This window comes from Vanellus vanellus (assembly GCF_965231255.1).
Source record: "Vanellus vanellus genome assembly, chromosome: 5".
Classification (NCBI taxonomy): Eukaryota; Metazoa; Chordata; class Aves; order Charadriiformes; family Charadriidae; genus Vanellus; species Vanellus vanellus.
The window spans coordinates 45,396,053-45,417,009 of record NC_138910.1 but is presented as its reverse complement, the minus strand read 5'-3'; the positions used below and the strand labels follow the sequence as shown (position 1 = coordinate 45,417,009).

At 38.1% G+C, this 20,957-nt stretch overlaps 1 protein-coding gene across 1 annotated transcript in view; it reads right to left on the bottom strand.

The window, feature by feature from the left end:
• The window catches only part of PCNT (pericentrin), a 103,702-nt gene that overhangs the window by 27,765 nt on the left and 54,980 nt on the right, over positions 1-20,957 (bottom strand). Inside the window, 7 exon segments of the mRNA XM_082483808.1 lie at positions 3,847-4,968; positions 5,237-5,407; positions 6,008-6,160; positions 7,554-7,724; positions 11,919-12,146; positions 15,135-15,254; positions 15,696-15,925. Of these exon segments, the coding sequence (XP_082339934.1) occupies positions 3,847-4,968; positions 5,237-5,407; positions 6,008-6,160; positions 7,554-7,724; positions 11,919-12,146; positions 15,135-15,254; positions 15,696-15,925 (2,195 nt within the window).

Below are 20,957 nucleotides of genomic sequence, written 5' to 3'. Positions count from 1 at the left end.
AGGACCTGGGGGTGTTGATTGACAGCCAGCTGAACACAAACCAGCAGTGTGCCCAAGTAGCCAAGAAAGCCAACGGCATCCTGGCCTGCATCAGGATTAGTGTGGCCAGCAGAGCTAAAGAAGTGATTGTCCCACTGTACTTGGCACTGGTGAGGCTGCACCTTGAGTACTGTGTTCAATTTTGGGCACCACAGTATAAGAAGGACATTGAGGTGCTGGAGAGGGTCCAGAGAAGGGCAACGAAGCTGGTGAAGGGTCTTGAGAATAAATCTTATGAGGAGTGGCTGAGGGACTTGGGGTTGTTTAGTCTGAAGAAAAGGAGGCTGAGGGGAGACCTTATTGCTCTCTACAGCTACCCAAAAGGAGGCTGCAGAGAGGTGAGCATTGGTGTCTTCTCACAAGTTACAACGGATAGGATAAGAGGAAATGGTGTCAAGTTGCACCAGGGGAGGTTTAGGTTAGACATTAGGAAAAACTTCTACACTGAAAGGGTTATCAAAGACTGGAATGAGATGCCCAGGGAAGTGGTTGAATACATCCTTGGATGTATTTAAAACTCATCTAGATATGGTGCTCAGGGACATGGTTTAGAAGTGGGCCTGGTAAAGTCAGATAACTGTTGGACTTGATGATCTTAGAGGTCTTTTCCAGATATTATGATTCTATGATTCTATTCTATTCTTTGCTCCTCTGAGAATGCTGCATTTGTTTGTTATGTTCACTGTTACACAAGGGCTCTTCAATGTTAGCAATTTGAACAAACTCTCATTCACTACTCAGGGTTAAGTAAAGAGCTGCTTAATCTCATGTGCGTTTTCTGTCTTGGAACTCCAAGCAGAAGTCTTGTCTTTTCCTCTGAAGATGGTCTGTATAATGGCATTTAGCTAATGCACACTACAACAACAGGAAATACTCAAATGTTTTTCTTTTTCTCCTTCTCCAGCTCTCAGGATCATGGTCACTATCAGCTATGGACAGTTGGCACTCCAAAACAAATATTGTACTTTTCCTTATGTCTAGCTCTAGAGATGAACTAGATCCGTAGGAAAAGGTCTATCGTAATGAATACTTGAAGACACAGTAATTTACTTACTTTGACTCCACATATTCTCCAACTTTGATGATCATCTCTCTTCAGCCTACTTTAAAGCTTTTAGCACTTAAACATGGAAATATGTATACTGACATATATACTTGAACTTAAACATTTCATAATCTAAGCTTCTACTCCAAAAGTGATTTTTAAATCATATAACTGCCCCCAGAATTCCAGCATACTTTTATATCCTTCAAAATTTTACCAGTTCTCTTCACCGAATCCTAACTCTTTTTTTGCTGAACCTAATTCAGAATTAAGTTCTTTATGATATGCCATCTTCACAATTAAATTCTTTTCATTCTGTGAAGTGCTCACAGCGTTTACCTCTCCCTGCATTGTGTTCAAAGAAAAATTATTTTTTGTGAGCCGTTTTCATATTCATATATATTGTATATTTTCCACACATTCCCAAATTGTATCCACAGTAACTATGATTTTAAGGTTGTGCACGCACCTCACACTGTATATGTATTTTACGTGACAAACAGCATAAATAATGCAGTTCGCTGGAACTCACACAGCATATTCTGGTAATATAAGCTTGTAATAAGTAATCATTACTAAGTTGAGATCGAGCAGCTGTACTCTTATTCTGGATAAGAGAAAGACAGTGGTGTTGTATGTGATTTCCACCAGGAAGCTGATAGTAGTAGCAGTAACCATGAAGGTCAGCTAAGTGACTATTACAACTTGAAAGAGACCTACAGAGGCAGATAAAAACCACATCCAGTAAATCTGGTACATAGCGTATTTGGTTATGGCAGTTATTTATGTTCTTTAAACGGGGCTCTAACAATCACTATCTGTATAAGCAACAGGGTCCAGTAGACCACTACACTGGAAGTCAGGTGGCTAAGCTCTGCTGCTGCCTTGTATACATACATTCAGTGGTCTGAAGTACATCATTCTGCATAGGTCATTCAAAGCTATTCCAACCTGCTCCGTTTTTCTGAGTGATTTCTGAGACAAAGCCTGAATGTACAGTATCACCTAGGCAAATGGCACTGATCCAAACTAGAACTTTTATGCAAATAAAAATACAAATACCAGTAACAATCACACTTTTTACATTACTGTACTCTTTTGTTTCTGCTTAAAAAAAAGTGATTTTACATAGCAATTATCCTATAATTTCTTTAAATAAGGAGAGATGGCATTAGAGTATAATTTAAATAAGATACATCCTAAATATATCAGTGCAGCTCAAAGATAACAGATGAAACCCTAATGAAAACCCACTTTTATTACTGAGTAGGTTTTAAAACTAAGAACTACAACCTGTTGTGATTGCTGGTCTATGAAGCAAAGTGTCTAATATGAAACATTCTGTAACATCACAGTAACTTTGCAAGTAGGCTTTTACCATTAGTGATACCAATACTAAAGCTCAGTTATTTTGCCTAACTTAGAAATCAAATAATTCTATCTCTAAACCATCATTTCTACCTGATACTGAAAAGCCATCTTCCCTTCCCACTACAAAGCGGCAAGTAGTACAGTATAAGTCAACCACCTTGGATTTTTATACCCATATCATACAGTCAGTCAGGATCCCCCAAATCCACATAAGCCTGACACCTAACATTTTTTCCTTTCGCATGCACTCAGAAACTCTTTTCATATAAGCCCTTTTGCTAACACTTATCACCTTTGTAAGCTAGTCTTAAAAGACAGTAAGCTGGTATATGACAAAGCTGGTATATGACAGACAACTACAGCTCTCTGAAAAAGGTGTCATGTGGTCCTACTGCTTTCCAAAAGTTCACATTAGGTTATCTGAAGCAAATGGTTCTAGAAAAGATTCAGAGTAAATATGAGAGAGAGTCACAGTAAATAAAGATTTCTAAAACACGTGATACACGACAAATTATTTTCATGCAGTTCTCCAAGACAGCCATAAAGCATGACAAACATAGTCCTAGTAGCTCGTGGTGGGTTGACTTTGACCAGCTGCCAGCTGTGGACCCAGCCACTCTTTCACTCTCCCTCCTCAACATATCAATGGGAGAAAATAAGATGAAAAGAGCTCATGGGTGGAGATAGAGACAGGGGTATCACCTATTAACTACTCTCACGGGCAAAACAGACTTGACTTGGGGAAAAACTACTTAATTTAGTGCCATTAAAATAGAGTTGGATGGCAAGAAACAAACACTGAAACAGCTCCCCCCCTCCCCTCCCCTTTTCTTCCCAGGCTGAATTTTGCTCCTTCATTCCAAACTCTGCTCTAGCATGGTCTATTCCATGGGCTGCTTATCACACTTTTTCTCCCTCACTCCTCACTGGTTGTGCACCGTTTTGTCCTTTCTTAAATACATTTTTACAGCAGTGCCACGCACAGGGCTGACGGACTCATCTGTGTCCTGTGGTAGAACCAGCTGTGCCCAGCATGGAGCAGCCCTAGCCTTTTCTCAGAGAGGTCTCCTTACAGCTTCCCCACTACCAACACCTTGCCACGTACACCCAATACATACCTTAGGATCCATGCCCCAAACCATATCCAGCTCAGAAAAACTGACTGGATTAGGTTTCCACACATGATTGCCCTGTTCTTAGTCCTTCCAGGCATCTACCTCTAGCCACTGCTGGAGAAACTACACAAAGATAGACAAACCCTTCAACTGACTCACCACAGTCAGTTTTATGCCACAGTATTCATCTTCACCTTTTCTTACAGCACTGAAAAGGATGCAATATAGGGCTTTATGCAACACATAAAATTGTATTATTTTAAAAAACAAACGTACCAGTTTATCAGTAGGGGAAGCCAGTAGTGCAAATGGCTGATCAATATTTGCTTCCAGTTCTTCCAATTCCTCCATTCCTTTCTTCAGGGCTTCGTCTTTTCTTTCTCTCCGGCAGAACGGCTTGAGAAGGTTAGTCTTTTCATGATCATGTTGCTCCTTTGGCTTGTACGACTCCAACTGTGAAATAAGTTCATCTCTTTCCAATTGTAAGGCTTCAAGCTCTTTTACATATGCCTCGATTTGATTTTTCAGTTTTGCAGAGATATCTTGCAGTTCATTGATTTCTTTCTGATAAGCTACTTCTTTCTCATTCAATGCTTGCACCTGGAAATCAAGTCTAGAAACTTTTAACTGAAGGCCATAAACATCTTGAGCCTGACTTGCATCTCTCTCTTCCAACTCAGTTTGAAGCTCTGCTGCCTTTTTTGTTAAGCACTGCAACTTGGTTGCATCAGCTTCTCTTTGATCTGCCATTCTCTTCATTTGCATATCTTTCTCGAGAATATTTGCTTCCCTTTCTGTCACAGTATCTTCAAGTTCTTGAACACGAGAAAATGTCATCCTTGCTTTAACCTCTCTCTGAGAAAAATGTGTTTGTAAAAGGCTGTACTCTTCCTGAAGTGCATTGTACTGTGTTCTCAGAGAGGTTAGCTCTGCAACATGCTGCTCTGATAACTCTCGTAATTTTTGGCATTTTTTCTCCAAAATGTCCACTTCCATTTTGAACTGCAATTCCTTCTCTTCCAGTTGCTGCTGCAGAGCTTCTCTAGCAGTTAAGACAAGCTCTAGTTCCTCCTGAAGCTCTCTCACTTTGATGATTAGCAATGCATTTCTTCTGTTGGGATCAAAATCACCCTGAGAATCTACCAGTCCCTTCCTCAACTCATTCTGAAGGTTTTCCACTGGCTTTCCCACTGCATGTTGATAGAGATCATCTTGGTTGTCACTAACTTCATGACATACTGGTTCAAATTGTGCCAGCTCTTTTTGAAGCTTCTCAATTACTCCATGGAGTTGCTCTACCTCTTCATCTTTGTCCTTATGCAGCCTTTCCTGGTCACTGCGAAGGTGTTCAACAAGTGACCTGAGTTCTTCAATTTCAGATTTTTGGTCTTCCACAACCTGAGCAAAAGCATAAGGTCTCAGTATTACTGTATATAGGCAGAATTCCTATTGCACATACAGTTTAAATTAGATTTTTCTTCTGAATCATGCAGGCATTAATTCACACATTTAACAGCAGAAAAAAATTGCACACTTCAGGTCATAGCTACTCAGAATACTCTCTACTTTCCTAAGAGAATTATCAAATAGATTTAGTTTACAGTAAGATTTTGTATTCTTCACTTCCCTCAAAATCAAGCAATGAACATATAGTAAGTACTCTTACTTTATTCTCCAGAGTATTCTCTAGCTCATGCTGGAGCCTCTTCACCTGCTCATTCAAGTGATCGATTTCTTGATTCTTTTCTTTAAGTAGTGCTTGTGGGAATGACAAGGCTGAGGAATCGCTAATACCCAGGTCCTGATTTTGCTTCACATGAAGTTTTGTTAGATCCTCCTGATCAGAAAAAACAGCAATCTCATTAGAAAAAGGACTTACTTTCTCTCCTAACCTAATGGCAGAACAGAACCAACGGCTTTATTTAAACATTCACCTCCTTACTAAATGTTGAAGAACTCAAGAACACAACTACAGCTATTTTGTTTAGATTTGTACCACTGGATTAGATTGCCACAATATTTCTCAACTTTCAAGGTAAGAGATGAACAGGCTAGTTGCCAGACTGAAAACCAACCAGTTTTCTAACTTGTAACATTTGCTATGGCTGTAGAGGTCAGGAATGCACACAAAACTGTATAGTGTTTATTAAATGGCAACACTGTAGTTCATAATCTGTCAGGGCTAGAAAAAAAGCTAATCTTTTTATTTAAATCAAACGACTGTAGAAGATAATGTCATAAGCATGAATCTATAGAGTAGTGGGCAGGTTTTGTTCTATGATAACCAGCATTAGCCTTGTAACAATATTGCAATATTCCCTTGACAAGAGAAACAAAACTAAAGTATCCGTTTATAACATCAGGAGATGAAGACCCCAACACTCAAGACAGGTCTCTGAAGTTTTAGCTTGTGCACACTAAAGCTAAAGAAACCTACCTTCAAGTGTATGTTCTCTAACTGAAGTTGGCTGATGCTGGAAGTGCCAAGTTTTTTTTGCATCTCTAACTGCAAGTTCAGCTGCAATATCTCCTCGTTTTTACTGATCAAATTATCTTTATATTGTTCTATTCGGTCTAATAAGCTTGCAATCTAAAAAAGAAGAAAATGCATAGTTGTTTCAATTAAGTCCTCTTATTTAAGCAGAAAAGAGAAAACTTCATTGCTTTATTTACTGAGAGCAAGTAACCAGCATATTCTGTGATTTAAACTCTCTCTAATCAATTTGTATGAATAAAATACTTAAGACATAAGAAGAGAGTAAGAAGCTAAAGTTCCAGCTCCTCAGCTTTGAAACTGCAAAGTACTGCAAAGGTGGTTGTTCATTTTCTTTTAAAAAGATCTAATTGCTCATAAAAGATATGTTAAACCCTGTTCTGAACAATCAAGCCTTGAACACAGATGTAATTTGACATAACAATAAGAGATAGGTTAGCAGTTGATGTCTAATGTAATCACAAGCATTTAACACAATCACCATTCTCCTCCTCCTGGAAAACAGAAAGAACACTGCAGTGCTAATCCCAGTAACACAGCAATCAAAAAAGTTCTAAGCGTTGACTCCTTCAACCTGTAAAAGAGTCAATAACTACACATTTCTCTGTTTGTAGCTGTTTGAAAGCTTGAGACCAAAGAGCTATTTGGAAACACTGTGATCTTGCCACCCACAGGTTTTATCATCTCTTGCCTTAGTGGGTAGTGAGGTATAGCGGCTTTGAGGATGAAAAAGGCTTAGTGGCTCCTGAAGTCAGACTTCAGAAGAGACTCGGAACTTCCATCTATAAGAAATTTGTTTTTATTATCTTACTGCTCTTGAAACAACAGTATACAACTAACCGGAGGATCACCCACGTTCTTCTTTGCACATCCTAAACTGAGCTGTGTGTTACAGATGTTACGTAATTATTGTAGTATCTGTATACTACATTTACATAAATATACAGCAGGGTTGTGTATGTATGTATCTGTGCATTTAAATCCAATAAAAAGTTCTAAAGAACGTGACTCTGCATTTCAGCTTAGCTTGGCACAAGTACTCATTGCTAACATTCTCTGGCTCGCAAAATAGAGAAGGTCAGATGACACCATATAGGTAATTGTCCTCTCAGTTCTTAAAGGAATTATTGCTCACTCTCAAAGTCAAACAAAAATATAATTGCCTTCTGCTTCACTTCAGCTTAGGAAGGAAAGGAAAATCAGTTTACAGCAGATATTGATCAATCAGTGTCAAAGCTGATGTGAATCATCACAAGACAGTTTCCAGTGGGAGGGGAGATGTACAGGGGAATGACAAAACAGAAAAGCACGAAAAAGGAAAGTTAGTTAGCTCCAAAGCACAGAGAATACCGAGTAAGAAGACACATTTACTACAACATTAGCCTTGGGTTTTTGAATGGTTTAAATTCCCAGCTACAAGTTTGCACAAAATGTTTCTGCAATTATGTGACTGACTCAAAAGTTCATAGGACCTTACTGAAACTCTTACCTCTCTCTCTTTTGCCTGAAGTGCATCCTGCTCTGCTTGTAACTGCTCCTTCAATACTGGGGAAGAACTGCCATCTGCTGGTACTTTGTGCCTTGCTTCATCCAATTTAGACTGTAGAGCAGATATCTGAATGAGGTTATTGTACTGTTGCTGTTGCAATGCCTCTTTATCCTGCAAAATATTTTTTATATGTTAGAATTAATTGTTGTCAATACATATGTTGTCTCAAATGTGGGTTCTTTACCCGGTGTGCAAGCCAACAACACACAGAGCAGAGGTATTTCTAAGTTTATTCCATTAATGCACAGAAATGGGGTGCTCATCCCCAAATGGGAGCACACACTAGTTTCAAAAATCTCCACTTTTATACATTGATTATTACATATTCAAACAATTAATACATATTCATTCTTATTCTCTTTAATGATTGGTCAAGATTTCTCTGCTTCCCATGTAAATTAGCACACAGACTCTGTCTTCTTCCATTGTTCTCTTTTGAGTAAGTTGTATCATTTGGATAGGTGGTCAATCAGGCAGTGGTCACGATCTCCCCCTGCCAGAATTACCTTTTACCTACTTCTCCTCTGATCCTGCAGTTCCAATTGGTTTTCTTGGTTTGCTGACCAGGCCTACAGTTCATCACTCTCTTGACAGAAATACCCTGCTTATCAACAATGCTACATTGTCTGGTGGTTAGTTCCTTAACTGAATCAGAGAAATAGTAACTAGACATGATTTTATCTACATTTTAATATAAGGTAAATAATTAAATAGGTTTGGGGCAGTACAGAGGACTTGAGCAGCAGCAGGTTTCCTTGGTTGTTTCAATTACATTTTACATTTCATTTTCCTAGCTTATGTCAATGTTACTACAACATACATACCCATCTAACCAAAATAATCCTGCCAAAATACTTCATCATCATCCCTGACAAACCCTAGTACAAGAAGTACATAATCCCAATGGCCTATAAAGAAATAGGAATGAGAAACGACTGAATGTTTTTTTAGCTCACTTAAGTTTTTACCCCTTTATTTTTTCTACCCCAAGTTTAACAACTTCTGAAAATTTAGCATTCAGTGTTATATTATACTTTTTCAATTACACATTGTTTTATATGATTAATAATCTAAACATCTTGGTTTTGTAGCCATTTCCAAATTTATTACGATACCATATATTTGCCAAGCTAAATTTGAGAGGTGGAGACTTAATTTAAGAGATGGAGAGTTTTGGGTAGATCAAAAACCTGCTACAAATACATCATGTTAAGTCAGAATGTGAAGCAGCAGCATTAAGTTGCTGTCAGATCTGTGGTCTGTCAAGCTACCATAGTTTTACTTATTTATTTTAGAAACTACTCTGTTGGTACTCTTTCTCTCACAGTCCTTCTCAGGAGCTGGGTCAGTCCAAGGAGGAAAGCTTCACTTGGGAAGTTGACCAAACAGCAGGCGTACATACTGTACTTAATACAACAAAGGATAGATGGACAAGAAACCCAAGGAAGTAACTGCCTTTGCTGTTCAACACTTATTCTCCCCATAGCTCAATACACATACTTCTAATGAAGGGTTATTTTAGACTCCTATGATTTGCCAAGAAATTATGTAAAATTTAACCATCTTTTCTCTAATCAAAGAGAACTAAGATCCAGAGTACATAGATAGTATCTTCTGTTCTTAAAATGAAAGAAGCATCAATTAAAAAAAAAAAAAAAAATATTACAAATTAACGCTGTATCACAGTACCAAAACAGCATGCCGAAGAACAGGTGTTTAAAGCAGTTCATGTCCATACTAAATAGGCCATCCGATTTCCACCCACCAGCCCCAGCCAGTCCCACTGGCTTTCTGGTCAGCTCTGGGGGCAGTCTAGGCACACATAGCACACAAGAGAAAAGGAAATTATAGGGGAGACAGCCAGTTAGGGTACAATGTTCTGTCATTCACACCTAATATCACTGGCAGGATGAAAAAAAACCAACTTAATAATTATGAAAGCATCACCTGCACTATTTTTGGGTAGGAAAGCACCTAGCACAGAAATATTTTTGTTTGTCCTGGAGGGAAAAATCAAAACTCTTCTTGCCATCACAAGAAACCTACAATATTAATCAGCCCCTCAGGTGTCCTGCTCCAGTGCATGAAAAGACACACAAAACAACAAAACCCAAGCAATAACAGAGCCTTTTTGTTTTTATCAACTAAAAATAAGACATTACCTGCACCATTTTAACGCTCATCTTGATCACTGACAAAAGTAACAATGTGCAAAACCAGACTCCTGCAGAACTGGTCTGCCTTACCTCAAATGTTCCTGCATTTATGGGACAGTGGAGCTGCATGTAGCTGCATGGGACACCGTAGCTCATGGTGTCAGCACCACTCTGCACACAAGAGTTAAGTTTCCTCCCAGCACAACCCTAACCAGAAGCATCAATGTTACATATCAACAACCTAAACAACTGAAAGGAACTGGACGAGGAAAAAACAAAGACGTGCTCCAATCGCGACAGCAGGATAAATGGATCTGCTAGCTGTGAGTTTAGCCAGTATTCTTCACAAGAAGATACTGTTCCATATTCAAAATTACTCTTTCCAGACCTATTTCTTATTAGTGCTAGTCTCCGTTATCTGCAACACCTACATTTTTCAGGTGTTGGAATTTGGGGGACAATAATAACCTGTAATTGCCATTCACATCAAGAGTATTTTTACAGAAAAATTTCATGACAAGCATTCTTAGAGATCCCCTGGCACTTATTTACTGCACAAAATTGCTTCAAGACAAGCTATTACAATCCCTAGAGTTGGCAAATCAAATAGTATAACCTTGTATAAAGATGATTAATTAGTTTCTTGGAAAAAAGAACAAAACAAACCCCAAAAATCTGAATTTGGCTTATTTAGGATTTTTAGGAAAGACCAATTTCCTGTGACATTCAGATAGCTAAAAGAATATTTTGAATTTACATGTTTAAGAGAAAGCTAAGATTTCAGAGAAAAGAGCAACTTGCCAACAACAGTATCACAGTCTCCATCCACTCCAGGCAAGCCAGACAGAAAGCCAATGGGCACGGCTTTTGTATGGTTAGATAAAATCACAGAATAGCTTAAGCTGGGATGGGTCTCTAGAACTCTCTGGTCCAACCTCTGACAGAGCAGAAACAACTTGGCTCTACTCAGGGCTTTGGCTAGCCAAATTCAGAACATCTCCAAGTCACAGAAACACCACTGCCACTCTGACCCCTTTTTCAACATTTGGCTGCCTCCAGTATGACCATTTCCCCTGCCATTTAATTGGAATTTCCCTTGTTGCAGTTTATGCTCATATCTTCTCATCCTTTCACGGTGCACCTCCAAGTCTGACTCCATCTTCTCTATAACCTTGTATTATGTGGTTGTAGGCAATAATAAGGTCTCCACAAAGCTAAACACCCTCTTCTCTCAGCCTCCCCTCAAAAATCATTTGCTCCAGCCCCCTGACCATCTTGATGGTCCTTTGCTAGACTTGCTCCAGTACGCCAATGTCCTTCTTGTACATGGGAGTCTAAAACCAAGCAGTTCTCCAGATCCAATCTTGCAAGTGCCAAATAGATAGGAATAATAGTACCTAATCAGCTAAGACTGGCTAGTCTATATCATGTTAGCTGAAGCCAAAACAAAACAATATTTTGTTTAATATTTTTAAAATGAAAAATAACAAAAGCAAAAGATTTACAAAATTAGCAATTAAACTAACAAATTTAGTTTATACCACGCTATTCTCAAATCTTCAAACTTTACTGACACGCCAACAATATTTCACCACATAAAATTGCTGGAAGGATACTGAAACATTTCGTTTAAGAAGGTAGAAAATGTTACTCAGATGTTTGGTAAAAGACAAATACCTTTGCTAAGTGGAATGTAATTCTTAACTCTAAGCTGTGATTCAATCTGCAATAGTAACAAAGCACTAAAAATTTCAGGGTATGGCAAACAGCTGTCTCCAAAGGCACATAGCAAGAAGAGTTACCAATTAAGATAATATGATTTTAAACAGTTATTTATTGAAGACCCACAATGTTTAATATTCAGTAACATTATCTTCTCAGGAACTTCCAGAGAAGCAAAAGAGCAGATCCGATCCATGCAAGCGTGAAAACTGTCAAAAAGCAGTCTCTATAGTAAGTAGGCTTATAGTTCGTAAAACCAGTTTGTTTAAAACTGTGGCTGTGGTATCTGCCGTTAATACAACAGTTTAACTCAGCACTAGGTGCCAGATATAGTCTCAGACAACGCTGTAACACAGTCCTTGATACCCCCCATGAAGACACTGTGTGCATAATGTCACTCCCATTTAAATAAGAATTTAAAAATTACTTGTTTCAATTCGGTTTCCACTTTCTTCATTTTTTGCAGTTGTTGTTCCAAGTAGCGTACAGTCTTTGAGACTTCAGTACCACTGCGCTCCAGTTCTTGTATCTGCGCCACCAGTTTTTCTATCTCTTTATCACGAGTTGTAATTTCTTGGTGGTTTTGCTCCTTTTCTAATAACAGCTTATTGTAATCGTCCATCTTCCCTTTTATTTCTGCTTGCAAAGACTCCACCTATACAGAAATTGCATTATACAGATATTCAGGCAATATAACAAACTTCCAATTGGAAGCAAGAGTAATTTCATGGCAAAGCAGGAAGAGTTTTATTATGGACTATGCTAAAATCCCAGATGAAAATAAAACCAGATGTGGACAGAAAGGATGAAAAAGTAACTTTCTGAAATCTTGTTTTCCAAATGCAGCAGCTCTTAAATACACATTTGTTTGCTCTCTCTTAATATTGGCAGCATTCTAGGGAAGTGCTGGATGAAGGCATGCCCTCAAGGCCCAGTGGTCATCAAAAGGGGCCTTGCGGTGTGTGTGGGGGGTTTGGTGGTTTTTTGTTTGTTTAAGATTAAGAAACCCCAAGATTACATGAATTATTACTAATAGCATTAGATGCATTTATGTAACCTCAAAACCCTCTTCCATTACTTCAAAGAATTCCAGTTTAAAGGAAGATAACAAGAACTTAAAGATAAATATGCAATGTAACATACTCAATGCCTGCAAATCAGAGATTCACAGTAGCCAACATAGAACAGGTACTCTTTTTCCAAAAATCGCTTAAATATGAAGATGACAATTTTGCATTTGAGCTCACTGAGATCCAATCATGCACAGCGCTGCAGGAAAACCATCACTCATTCATCCCAGTAATTAAAATGAAGGCAAGGCTCAGAGCTTTGGTAGGTAACACAGACAGGAGAGAACCAAGTGTGACAGACAGACTACTTCTGATAAAGTCATGAAGCACAGTGAAAGCAAGCTCAGAGAGGAAAGCAATGGGAAACCTTCTAAAGGAGAAGTAACTTCGTCAATACCAATGACCAAGGAATATGACATTTTACAAAATAAATGCTTTATTCATCAATAAACATCTGAATTTATGCAAATTCCACTTCAATATTATAAAACAAAAATCATTTGTATTAATGTAGAACTTTACATCTTCAAAGTATTGTACAGCTATTACTAAAGCAGAAAAATGCCCTCTAGCAAAATAAAGGATAGAGTTAATTTAGTCAAATTAATAAGCACAAAGAATGTCACAGACTAGTTAAGAATACCAAAAGTGATTAACATTACATTTTCAACTGCTTATAGGCACATATACATTTCCTTAATTCTGTATATACCTTATTTCCTTCTCATCTCTTCAGTAATTAATCCACTGTTAAGCATAACACAGGCCTTACAGTGAAGCTTTTTAGTATAGAAAAATCTTTTAGAAATCTAATACTTTGTAATGCTACAAAATTTTGGCATCAGAATCCCACAAACTGTGACACTTTACACATGAAAAGTGTGGTTTTTAACATCACATGGCTAGAAAGCTAGTGCTGTAATTCTGTAGCTAAGAAAACACTTTCACAACCTTCAGCCTCACAGCATATTCTCAGATGGTAGCTGCCAGTACCAGTCAGCACTCTTTTCAGAAAATAATCCCGCTCACATATACCTTGAGCTTAGAGAACAGCAGAGAGAACAACTATGAACTTGTGACTCCTACATGCATAAACTAGATGTTCACTTCAACTGATTTGTTTCAGAGTGAGTTAAGCAATTACTGACATTACAGCTGCATTACACATCTGTACAAGAACTGCCTAAATCCTGACATTTTATTTTGGCACAGATTACTTGCATACCTCACCCGACCCATAAATGTCACCTTCTTTGTGTACCTTTCTCCAATTAAGTTTTAATCCTTTCTGAGAGAGGTTGCAAAGTTACCACAGGCAGTCTTAATTTTTTCAGATATTCCTTTTTACTAAGCCACAAGCACACTAGTAACTGTAATCCACCTAATATCTTGGATAGAAAGCAAGCTGTGGTCGTAATAGTTTGACATATTTTGAATAACCTGACATATATCCTTTATGATTCTGTATGCTCAAGACTGCCACAGTGGTATACCTTCTGGGTACAAACAGACCTTCAACAAGTCACTTGTCTTCGAAACAAAAATCTTTGCCACACTGTAAGTAACATATAGGCTACATTTGTGATGAACGTCATAAACTGTACAAAAGTGAACTGATGGAAATGAAATTAAGTAGCATACACATTGAAGTTTTGTTGAGAGCAAGGCCACAAAAAAAAGCTGAAGACTAAGGCACAGTGTATCATAATTCTGTTATCTTTGTTTCATACTCCAAACCTCAACTTCTCATATCATGCCAAAAAGCTCTTTTACAGTAAGTAATACTGTAAAACCTCTGAGCAATAAGCATAAAAATGAAGCACTTGTGTACACAAAATTAAATTGAAAGCCATTCCTCACTCCCTGCAAGAATTCCATCTCTTGTATCCTTATCTCCAAGTCAAGTTAAAGCAGCCTTGACATATCCAAAACAGGAAAAAAGCCAAAGCAGATCTAATTAATAGAAAGGATTGAAAGGAAAATGAAAGAAAAGTTAAAGTAATGTTTATGCTGTTTTCCATACCTGTAGAATCAATTCACAGTTCTGTATAATGTTCATTTATGTGAAGAAAAACAAAAACAAAAAAGCAAAAGTTAATCTTCAAAACAAAGCATCAAATAAATTAATGTGAAAAAAAGGACTGATTTATAAACTTAAATAGGACAAGGCATGCAGACAAAGAACTTCTCTTATTTCAACTGTTATAGGTGGAAAAATTAAACACATTTAGAACCCAGAGGTCATCTCTCAGGTGTGTTCTGTAACGCAGTGTCTGTATTGTTTTCCTCCTCAGTTAATTTAAACCGGACTCACAGGATGTGAAACTTTACTATAATGCACATACATTTCTTTCCATCTCCATAAGAAATAAGTACACAATCACTGCCTAAATGTAGGCCAGACAGCTGGGGGAAGATCTGCTCTCTGGGTGACAACCAAGAAAAAAAAAAAAAAAAACAAAACCGAAAAAACCCACACACCTCTCAAGAGCCAGTTCCCCAAGACAGTACAAGTTTTGGTGTTCAATTGTAGTAACTAAACTCCTTTGGCCATTAAGTGTGATTTTACTCACCTTATACTCTTTGGGTTCTCCTGAAGCCTGCAATTTTGCTGAAAGTTTTAACTGTTCTTCCAGTTTCTGAATTTCCTGCTGAAAATCATCACGTTCATGTTCCCTTTCTACAGCTTGTTCCTGTAAACCCAGCCAGAGATAATGAAAACCTTTGTTAAGAAACTTTGCATTTCATTAAAATATTGAGTACAAGAAAAATTTGGGCATTGTTTTTGTGGTGAAGAAACTATGCTCACTTCAAAATAATGAACACTTTTTAGTAGTCCGGAAAGCATAGCTTTTACAGGCGAAATTAAAAAAAAACAACTTTTTGACTCCAATGTACATACAAACTATAATTAGCAAGTAATAAAAAGGAAAAAATTATCCTGTAATACTACAGAAAGGGAATTAAAAAACTACCTTTTTTTTTCTTTTACGAGACTACAATACCAAGGTCTTAATTTCAAACAAAACAGGAAGTACCCCATTTTAGGAACCATCTTCCAAGTCTCAGTCACAAACTAGGAGGAGTATTTATCACCTCCAAAACCATGGAAATGCGGTACCAAGCTTGCTTACATCCATGAATTGGCGCTGGTTTTTAAGCTGTTTTTCAAGAACTTGAACTTGCTGTTTTAATTCAGCAACCTCCAATAACTGTGTAGCTAGGTCTTGATTACTATTCAGCTGTTCTTCCAGTTCCACCTCCAAAACTTTCATTTGAGAGCGTAAGTTGGAATGGTCCTTTTCTGCCTGACATTGAAGCTCTAATTTCTCCTTTGCTAAAAATTCTACTTCCTTGAGTAGACCTGAATAAGAACACAAAAATAACAACAAAGTTGTCAGTGCAGGGTACAAAAATCAAATTGAGTTTAAGATGAGATTAGATTCAGGTACTTTGGACAGCATCAAAACAAACAAACAAAAAAATCTCCTGAGATGGTCTGTAAGAGAGACAAAAGGAAGTCTGACACTTGACTGCCCACTGTGTCTCTGAAAGCCATCTCTGATAAGATTACTGTACAACGTAGTAGAGGAGGGCACAGGCATCTGTTCTCAATCCCAAAGTGAATCTTGGTTGGAGACATTCTGGGCACATAGAAAGGTTTCACCTTTACCCCCGGAGACCTCACAATTCCAGAAAGACCCATCTCATCTGACCAGGAGTCCTTCAGATTCCCTCCCTAGGTCCTTGCCCTCTCAACCCTGGTTCCATGCTATTCCTTCCCCAGAGGCTCTTTCCAAACCCCACCAGATCCTCAATCCTCCAAAGTCACTCCATTCCAGATGTAATCCATCCTTAAGTTTAAGCCCCACACCCCACTGTCAGCCTCCTAGTCTCTCATACTGCCCTTCCAGCTGCCCCATCCCTCACTGTTCTATTCCAAACCCTTGCCACCCCTTCCATCCCAACTTCCCATCCTACTTCAAATTGCTTTCCAATCAAGCCATTCAATACAGAATTCTCAATTCATCCAAACTGTCATGCTGAGATCCTCCTTAGACCTCCAACATCCCGTCTCAGGTCAGCCTCTCAATTACTTCTCTGCCTCATGCCATGCTGGATACTTCTGCTGACATTGACACTGTTGAGTTAGCACCCAGTCCATCTTTTCAGTAGCCACCAGTGCCCAACACTGCCCTGAAGCTAGCTGCTATGAGAAAGCAAAGTTAATCTTTTTCTCTGAACCTGAGTGGGGTTTAAAACCCAGAGAAAAGTCATGCTTACAGAAAATTAGTCCAGGTGTGAGGCTACAAAGGGAAGAACCACCTGGGAAAAGATGGCACATATTTGTCCCATACAGACTACAAAAGAAATACTACATATAAGAAAACATACATAACTCAAGATTATTTAAGTTATCTAGAGCTAATTTGTACCTACAAAGTGCATTTTCAATCAGTTGGATGCACTGAATACACTGTTTAGGAAATCTGAACTGAGACACTACTGTGAATGCATTTGGAATGAAAGTCTTTCAATGTGAATATAGCTAAGTAACCTGAACATGAAAATAGAAGTCTAGCTATTCATTATTTAAAGCAAAGTCCTGCAAAAGTTCATTATTTTACTTTTAAAATGTTCCATTATTCATCTTAAATGTTTTCAGTCATATAGAAAAAGGTAAGTCTATGATTTCAGCAAGGACCTTAAGCACCCAGCCCAGTTCCCAGAATGGGGCAATGCCCTTTTCTAAGCATGGTCAACTCAATCCACGTGATTTCTGACCTAGTATCATTTTAAGCTGCTGTTACAAACCTTTGAAAACAAAAGTGATACCACAGCCTCCTTAGGTCTTTTCTAGTGTTTTACTATCCACAGGCATTTATTTAAATTTCTAGACACTTACAGTAAGCCTAGAAACACAAACATTTATACGTTCATGCCTAAGAGGATAAGCATCACAAGCTTAGAATGATGCAATAACATTTACATTAAACATTGGGGAAAATGTCATTGCAGTTAGGATAACGGAACAGTGTGCATGGACTGTGAAGTCTCTGTCTCTGGAAATTAAAGAGACTGGACAAAGAGAAACAAGTAAAGTAGATTCTGTTTTGGGACAAAAATATGGACTAAACAAGCTCTCAAGGTCCACAGCAACCCTGTGATTCCATGATTCAGTCACCCTAGTCTCTTACTATAGCAACTATACTTCTTCTGCATTAATACAATACTAAAATATTGAAATAAAAATAAGAGGTTAATTGAGCAAAAGAAAACTTAGCAGATATGGAACTGTACCAGATTCCTTAACCATTTGTTGGATTAGCTCTGCCTATGGTAGCTTTTGAAACCAACTGAAAAGGATACAAAATTGCTTATCAGTCACTTAAATTCTTTGAGATACGTAGCATACATGTACATTGCCAATGTGAGAGCATGCCACACACTAACTGAAGGAAAAAAAAAAATTGTTTTGCAGTCACTCTAGACAATGCATTATGAGCCCTGCCCTCCCTTACACACAGATTCACTGGCAGCAGGCTTCCGCTGCAATTTTAAGTTTGCTATTGGCTGATAAATACAAATCACAGGATTAATAAAGGACTTTGAGCAACTGCTGGAAATATACAACAGACCGCATATCTCAAAAAGCTCTAGTCCTGATAAGTACTTTCTGCCTTTGAGCAATAATCCACAACTACATTCTAACTATATTTCACTCCAAGCGCTTATTCTGCAAACTCACAATGACAAAGAGTTATATCTCAGATGCCTACATAATAACAACTGTGCAACTGCTGTGCCAGTTTTTTTGGGGTTGTTTTTGGTTTGTTTTGTTTTTTTTTTCCCTACTTTTTCTAGCACAATGTTAAATAATCACATGAACTAAGCTTCAAGTTTCCTAATCAAATGTTCATCAAGTTGTGGATATAACTCAAGCTCTGGCAGAACGCATGCAGGTAAACGAAGTCTCCCACAAAGCAATTTCTCTCACTGCCCACTTGGAGCTGTATTAGCCTCCTACTGTCATAAGATGTAAACAGCAAGTTATCCAAGGGTGAAACACAAAGTCCAGAAAAAAAGCCAACGACAGTCTGAATTCCATTAGGAGACCGAATCCCAACCATAGCTGCACAACAGAGAATATCTTTTACCAAGTGCTGTGTTTTGCCAGGCAGGAGATGGGAATAAAATAGCACTATACTGTGGAAAGGCACGTATGTAGGCCAATCCCCTGAAAAAAGAACTGATGTGTTTGTGAAAACAATCACAGGAATTTTTCCTTCTATACCCTAAGAAACGTGGTCATTAATTAGTTGAGGGCTTATTCTTATCCTCAAAAGGAACACTATTGCTTTATGAGGAACAAAATACTCATTAGATAAAACTGAAATAAACAGTCACTGTCACCTCCTGAGACAGAAATACAAGTTAATAGAATAAAGTAATTAAGCTAACAGATTTTATGTGGAACTGAAAATGCCAAAATTTGATACCTGCTTTCTAGGAAACAATCTCAGTAAGTGTAATTTGTTTGAGCAATTTTAAATATATATATATTTTTTTTAAGCACATGTTCCCCAAGTATATAAATATAATTTCAAGCAACATGAATAGATCACCAGATCAGATTTGTTTCCTTGTAGGGACAAAACTGCTATTTTATTAATGTTAATTCAAATAATGCAATTCCACATTGGTAATGCCCCAGCACACTCCTCCCTGCTCCCAAGATCACCATTAGCAAATGCCAAGCTCCATTCTAAGTGCATTTTACTAGTAACGCCATTCTACTCATGTTAGTACTCCAGCACCAGCTTTGCTAGGAATAAGCCACGTCAATCAACTCCAAACAATATTATTTTTATTTATCATCTTTTCCACATACTACAAGCAATTCCGAACAAGAGGAAGAGTACTACAGATGGTTGGGGTTGGGGAAAGGGGATGAATTTGATGGCTCAGCACTTGTAGCAAATGAAACTTATCAAGTTCTAATGAGCTGCTGGCAAGAGCTGGACTGCAGCTTCTGGTAGAATGTCAATCCTCAAACACACTCTAAGCAGCTAGGTTAGATGTTTCTTCTCATTGAGTGGGCAGCAGCAAATTTCTGTACAGTGAAGTGGTTACCAAAAATATGTTAAATAAAAATAGCGTTTGAGGAATGGAGCAAAGGAATAAAGATATAGTAATGGGCCAGAAAGCCTATTGCAGCTGTTCAACTCTAACTGGAATTTACCTAGATAATTCTTTTTTATTCACCTTGGTTTACCCAACTTACACCCTTTGGGGGAAAGGAAAAAGTCTAGAAAAAAGAGACAGTGAATAATGCAAGAGAACACATCTACAAATATAAAACTGACCTAAAAACATGATAAGATAATTATATTTTGAGTAGACCATAAAACCTAATCATGGCAGCTATGAATTTAGCAGATCTCGATGTTTTCTTCTCAGGAGTTAAGTATGCACGCTTTAGGCTTGGGCGGGGGGAAGATGCCTCTCAATTTGGCACCTACAAATTTTACTTCAGCTTTACACTTCCAAAGTCAGTGTAAAACCCTACGGATTCTTCTTGCTTGTTCTTGGTTTCATCTTTCCTCCCATAACTAGCTTTCCCTACTATTCTGCTCTCCCCTTCTTTTTTCTGATCTACCTATCAATTAAACTACATTTCTCTAGTCTCCCTTAGACTTCCTTCAGTTCTTACTGTATTTTTTTTTTGGCTCTCCATTTTACATCAACTCAAATATTCCCTCCACCCCTTTAAATTAATTTATTAATTTAAAGATTCAAAGCAGGATTCAGTCCAGCAGGACTCACTGGCACAGACTTACGGACTCTGCAATCTGTTGTACATTTCCACAACACACAGGCATACCTGCATTCAACAATATGATAGAATTATTTTGTGTTTCCCGTGGGACATATCATTCGAGGCCATAATCACCGTTGTAAATCAAGCACAACATGCATTTAGTTTCAGTTACAACCCCCGAATCTGTTTATGTTCTGCTGTCTTTCCCCTGAGGGGAAAGACCCTGTGGGTCTGCCCCCACCTCTTCCTCTGCTTCCTGGGGCAAATGAGCCCAGATTGTGTAAGCCTGGACAATCTGCGCGAGTCCACTATTCAATTTTCTCTTAAGGTAATAGGAAGATATCATTAAGATGTCACATGAGAGGTCAGAGACAGACACAACGATTAATACTAATACAGGTACTATACTTTTTAATAGGGCTTGTAGCAATAGGACAAGGGGTAATAGTTTTAAACTAAAAGCGGGTAGACTCAGACTAGATACAAGGAAGAAATTTTTTTTACTATGAGGGTGGTGAAACACTTGAACAGGTTGCCCAGAGAGGTTGTAGATGCCTCATCCCTGGAAACATTC